General features: G+C 36.5%; 1 protein-coding gene across 1 annotated transcript in view; it reads right to left on the bottom strand.

The window, feature by feature from the left end:
- Nucleotides 1-239: 239 nt before the first annotated feature.
- LOC127228265 (phospholipid-transporting ATPase ABCA3) overlaps nucleotides 240-6,000 on the bottom strand; it is a 78,786-nt gene continuing 73,025 nt past the window's right edge. Inside the window, exons 28-30 of the mRNA XM_051192827.1 lie at nucleotides 5,484-5,662; nucleotides 746-819; nucleotides 240-374 (exon numbers count right to left, since the gene is read on the bottom strand). Coding sequence (XP_051048784.1) covers nucleotides 240-374; nucleotides 746-819; nucleotides 5,484-5,662 — 388 coding nt within the window. The remainder of the gene's footprint in view (nucleotides 375-745; nucleotides 820-5,483; nucleotides 5,663-6,000) is intronic.

The following is a 6,000-nucleotide window of genomic DNA, read 5'->3' as shown; positions in this document are numbered from 1 at the left end:
TAGAATATCGAAGAATAGGTCCTTACAAAGATGAATGCTGGGCTTTCATTTTTTTCTAGGAGGGAAAAATGGCTCTAAGAAATGTTTTTAGATTCCTACATATTGGAAACAGTACATTCAGATATAACTTCAGTGAAGAGGACACATTCTTTTAGTTTCAGGGAAGTATTTATTACACAAATATATTTACATGAATGCAGTCCAAAAAACATATCAGTATTAATGGTTGTAACTGAATCTCAAGGCACCTCTGTCTCATTTCCTGTATTGTCTTGATTAGCAAAAGCCAGGAAGACTTGGTCCAGGGTGATCTGACTGATGGAATAATCTTCTAAATTGAATTGTTCCTTTGCTTTCTCCAAAATGCCAAACATCTTAAACAACAACAAAAGCATGCAGTTGCCATTGCAGTTCTCCTCTAGATCCCAGAGTAGCCTCACATCCTCCCTTCTCTAGTTTCTGCCAAGTATATTAAGTTAGACAAAAGGACACACAGAAGGGCAAAATCAGAAAGCAAAAGAAGCAGGTAATTGAGAAATGGAGGAGGCAGTTTTCTGTCCCCATTCTTTCGATGGGCATGAAATAAAAATGGGATTTAAAAGTAGTAATAAAAGACATTTAATCTCTAGGCATTTCAAGAGAAACATAAACACTCCACAGCTTCCACAATGTCAGGCATAATTCCACTGCCTGGATCCCACATACCCCCATTGTTAGTGTTCCCCTAACATGCACTGGTCATCACCTTTCCCCAGCTGTTGTCCTTGCTGGGTATGTAGTAACTGAGGATCCCTTGATTCTCTTGTTTCAAGTCACTACCTAAGACAGGAAGATAGGACAGGTGTGTAACTTACAGATTTCTTTTAAATTATCAAAATAATGCTGTATCTGCTTAATGTTATATATCACACAAAGGTGAAGAGTTGGGTTAACATGGGAGGAGATGTAATCCCTCCCCAAAACCTACTCTTTTTGGTATATCTATATCTATCTATCATATATATATATATATATATATATATATATATATATTGTAGGAAATTGACAGAAGTTGTGCTTTTAAGCTCAGTATAACCAGTATAAAAATTTGAATTTTTAAAATACTAATGTATTTGTTCCTAAACAATACTGAGGATGGTTAGAGATTTTCTGGTTGTGTGTGTATGAGGGCACAGTTTTGAGAGGTGAGGAAGAAGGGCAAGTGTGATGGTGTGATAAGAATGGCCCTCATAGGTTCATATATTTGAATGTCTGGTTCCTAGTTGGTTGAGCTGTTTGGGAAGGATTAAGAAGTGTGGACTTTTTGAAGGAGGTATGTCATGAAGGTGGGATTTGATGTTTCAAAAGATCATACCATGCTCAGACAGTCTCTCTCTCTCTCTCTCTCTCTCTCTCTCTCTCTCTCTCTCTCTCTCTCTCTCTCTCTGCTTGTGGATCAGGATGTAAAGCTCTCAGTTACTGTTTTGGAACCATGTGTACATACCTGCTGCCATGTTCCCTGCCATGGTGGTTATGGACACTAATGCTTTAAAACTTTAAGCCCCTATTGAATGCTTTCTTTTGTAAGTTGTCTTGCTCATAGTGTTTTTTCATGGCAATAGAAAAGTAACTAAGGCAACATGATTATACCATATCCTTCCTTCCATGCACAAGAAGAAATCATGTACAGAAATCACCAATTATACTACTGTGATCTTGCTTTTATTACAGAGAAGACTCTTATGAACACAATTGGGGTAAGAAATGCATCCATAATTAACTTATATAAATTAATAAATCATTTTAATTAAATGTTTTAAATTAAAATGTTTTAAAGAAAATTACATATTTGAAACATGTGTAGATCTTGTTAATATTAATCTAAATGCATGTATTATTGTATTATCATGTAGATCTCTTTTATTGTGGCACATTTCAAATACAAAGCATAATACATTATTCTAAAAGCACTGATAAAACCACTCATGTAGGTCAAGTAATATTTACTTATTCATTGTCAGGTGCAATGTCCTTGCTTCTAAACCCCATAAAAATAAACAATGTCTCCATCAATACTGAAGGCATTTCCATTTTTTTCAGTTCATCTACTTACTTATTTACATTAATATAGCAATTGATGTGATAATGAAATATATATGTATGTAGAAGGACTAAATTGAGTTAAAAATATAGTATCTCTTGTTCCTAGAGAGATGGCCTAATGGTTAGAAGCAGTTGGTTTTGCAGAGGACTCAGGTTCAATTCCAAGGACTGACATGACAGCTCGCAATCATCCATAATTCCAGTTTCAGGGATCTGACACCCACTTCTGACCTCTGTGAGCATCAGGCACTTGTCTGGTACACAGACACACAGGCAAATAAAACAGTGACACATATATAATTAAATAAATCTAAAAATGTGTCTCAAAGACTTATCTTTTCATGTTTATAACAGAGTATTAAGAGTATAATATATTACCTATAGTCTTCACACTATATAATTTATCTGCTTCTGTGGTGGTTTGAATAAGAATGCCCCGTCATAGGCTCATATATTTGAATGTTTATTCATCAGGAAGTGGAACTATTTGAAAAGGATTAGGAAGTGTGGCTCTGTATGTTACTGGGGTATGTTACTGGGGGTGAGCTTTGAGGTTTCAAAAACCCACTCCAGACCTATTTTCTCTCTCTCAGCCTATGGATCAGGATGTAGCTCTTAGTTACTTCTCCAGCATCATGATTGCCAGCACCTGATAACATGTTCCTTGCCATAATGATAATGGACTAAATCTCTGAAACTGTAAGCAAGTTTCTTTGCTAAGAGTTGCTTTGGTCATGGTGTCTTTTCACAGCAATAGAACAGTGACTATGATATCTCTGTATCTTTTTTTCCCCCAACTTCACCCCACCATATCACCCAGTAACTACCAATAAACTCTACTCCCATACAACTTCCTTAGATTCAACATCTAAATGTTGATCACTTAGTGAGTGAGATCATACAGCACTTGTCTTGTTGTACATGGTTTGTTTCACTGAACAGAATGTCATTTGGATTCACTCACGTTGCCACAAATGATAAGGTTTCCTTCTTTTTTTCAGGATTTGTTTTCCCGTTATGTGTGTGCATGCTAGCTCCCATATGTGTATCATATTTCCTTTATCTACCATTTCTCAACAGATCTTTAAATTGTTTTCTTTTGTGGCTACTGTGAGTAATGCTTCAGTAAACAATGTGAGTGAATATGTCACTTTGACAGATTCCTTTTACTTGTTTTGGATGTATAATTAGCAGTAGGTTGCTAGGTTGCTAGGTCATAGGCTAGTGATATTTTTTTTTTTTTTTTTTTTTTGGCTATACTGATTTACACCCCATCAACTTGTTACTGATTCCTAAAACAGAAGAGCTTTTGACTTTTGTCTTAGTCACTGTTCAATTGCTGTAAGAAGACACCATTACCAAGGCAACTCATAAAAGAAAGCATTTAATTGAGGATTTGCTCACAGTTCCAGGGGGTAATAGAGTCTGTGACCATTATGGTGAGAAGCAGACAGGTGTGGTGCTACGATAAGTAGCTGAGAGTTTTAGGTCTTAATCTGCAGGCAGCAGGAGAGAGAAAGCTGAGAATGGTGTGGTGTTTGAAACCTCAAATCCTACTACCAGTAACACATCTCTTCCAACAATGCCTAAGCCTCCTAATCTTTCCTAAACAGTCCCACCAACTGGGATCTAAGAGTTCATTTTCATTTAAACCACCACACAGCTTCACACTATAGAACTTGGTGTCAGCTGTGGCCTTGTGTCTCATAAGTGTTAAGGAGAGTTCCAATTGTATTTAATGCGTTGAATAAATCACACAATGTTGAATTTTGCCCAAAGCTTTTTCTGTTGCCATTAAGATGCTAATTTGGTATCGAATTTATGGGTTTGCATATGTTAAGTGACACTTTAGCCCATTTGATGATAGTGAATGATGTTTTCCTGTGTTCTTGATTGAAGTTTGCTACTATTTTGCTAAGGATTTTCTTTGCCATGCCCATGCCCATTAAGGACACTGGCCTTGTAGTGTCCATGACTACTTTTGCTATCAAATTTGAAAGTATCCCCTTTCCTGCAACTTGCTGGAAAGAATTTAAGAAGGCCCTACTCTTTGTTCTTTGAATAGTAATGAAATTAGAAGGATCCAAACTCAGTTTCTCATTCCCCACAATAGTTTCTCATCACCCACTGAGACATTTCAGGTCAGAGATGGGAGATCAGCCAGTCTAAGCTCAGGGAGAGATCCTGCCTCAAAGCATAAGGTGATCAGTGATAGAGTAAGACTTTCAACCCCAACTTTTGCCTCTATACATTGATGCACAAGTGATATATGCCTGCATACATATCTACACAACTTACATACACATATAGAAATACATACAACATGTTTGCTTAGTGAGATTACAAGTACATTCTTTTTTTCTTTTGATATAAAAAGTTGTATTATGTGAAGTTATTATAATTCAGTGTTTTCTCTAATATAATATTTTTATTATTTGGGAATTTCACATTGTACACCCCTATCACACTCACTTCTCAGTCTTCCCAGGTTTGACCCCTACCTTTGTAACCTCCCCCTGAAAAAAAAAAGAAGAAGAAAAAAAGTTCAATTTGTTGCTCATATACTCAATAGTATAGTATGGAACATGGTCAATTCTTTATGGATACATACATCTGTATGTCTTGTGGGGAAATCATAGTCACTGAGGTCAATGCAAAAGTGATTATTTGATTTTCCTCACATCTGCTCTCCATGTTTGCTTTACCATTGATCATTAAAATACATTTTCAAACTTACATTCCTACAGAATAACAAATAGTATTTTCCATGGCCCAAAAGATAAAATTGTAACTCAGCAGTCTGAGACACACCAGGAACTCCTATAAGAGTTTGCTAAAGATTGTTATTATATCAGTACTTTATGGTTAGGAAAGAGGCGAATAAAGAGAAAATAATTGCTGTTGTTTGCAATGTACTCTGGGCAGAGAGGTGTTCGCTGAGTTTGTTACTCACAAGCAGAAGGATTTTTGTTGGGAGAGACACACCTACTAGAGCTTGCTTGCATTTCAAAATCATATACTAGCACTGACTGATAGCCAGAAGCCAGAATAAGATGCTTAATGAGAAGGGTGATACCTCTTAAATGCTTTTCATGGATTATGTGTGGGAACAAATGAGAATTATGTTAAAATATGACTTTAGATGTGTAATTTATATGGATAAACAAACTATGAAGAGTTCCTAGAAGGCATTGTCAGAGTTTGGTGACAAACTATTTTGTCTGTGAAACTTTTTAGTGTACTGGCAACACAGGTTTGCAGTAACAAAGGAATTATGGAGGGAGGATCACTGAACATCAGTTAACACATGGAAACTAGATTTAAAATATAAACCTTGTGGGTGGTGAGAACAAAACATGGAATTTAACACATCTCTACACCATTGGAACAATTTAACTTACCTGAAAATGTCAGTGTGATGAAATTTTTAAAATCTAATGTTTCCTCAGACTTGACCTTGACCTTCAGAATATAAATATTGCCAAACTTGTTCTTGAGGTACTGAGGGCTACCCAGGCATGTGAGTTTCCCTTTCACCATTATGGATAGCCTTGTACAGAGAGCTTCACATTCTTCCATGCTTGCAAAACAAGGAAGTGGAACAGCATGAAACTAATACATTCTTTGAAAGACACTGTACATTATACAATCAAACATTTCCAGGATCTTGTTTTCAACCACAAGTTGTATTTTTCAAACACCAAATTCATGGTTAGAAAGTGTATTTGGTGTCATTCCTTAAGCACCACCTGACTTGTCTCTTACTGAGGGTCACTGAGTTAGGCTAGGCTGCCTAGTCAGCCCCAGGGATCTACCTGTTTCTGTCCAGCACTGGGATTACAACCATGCACCACCACATCCACCCTTAAACACATTTTATAATTTATTTTCCTATGTGTAGGTGTTTTGCCTGCATGC

Source organism: Phodopus roborovskii, unplaced genomic scaffold (genome assembly GCF_943737965.1).
Source record: "Phodopus roborovskii unplaced genomic scaffold, PHOROB, whole genome shotgun sequence".
Classification (NCBI taxonomy): domain Eukaryota; kingdom Metazoa; phylum Chordata; class Mammalia; order Rodentia; family Cricetidae; genus Phodopus; species Phodopus roborovskii.
The sequence above is the reverse complement of the archived record's forward strand: the minus strand, read 5'-3'. Positions and strand labels throughout refer to the sequence as shown.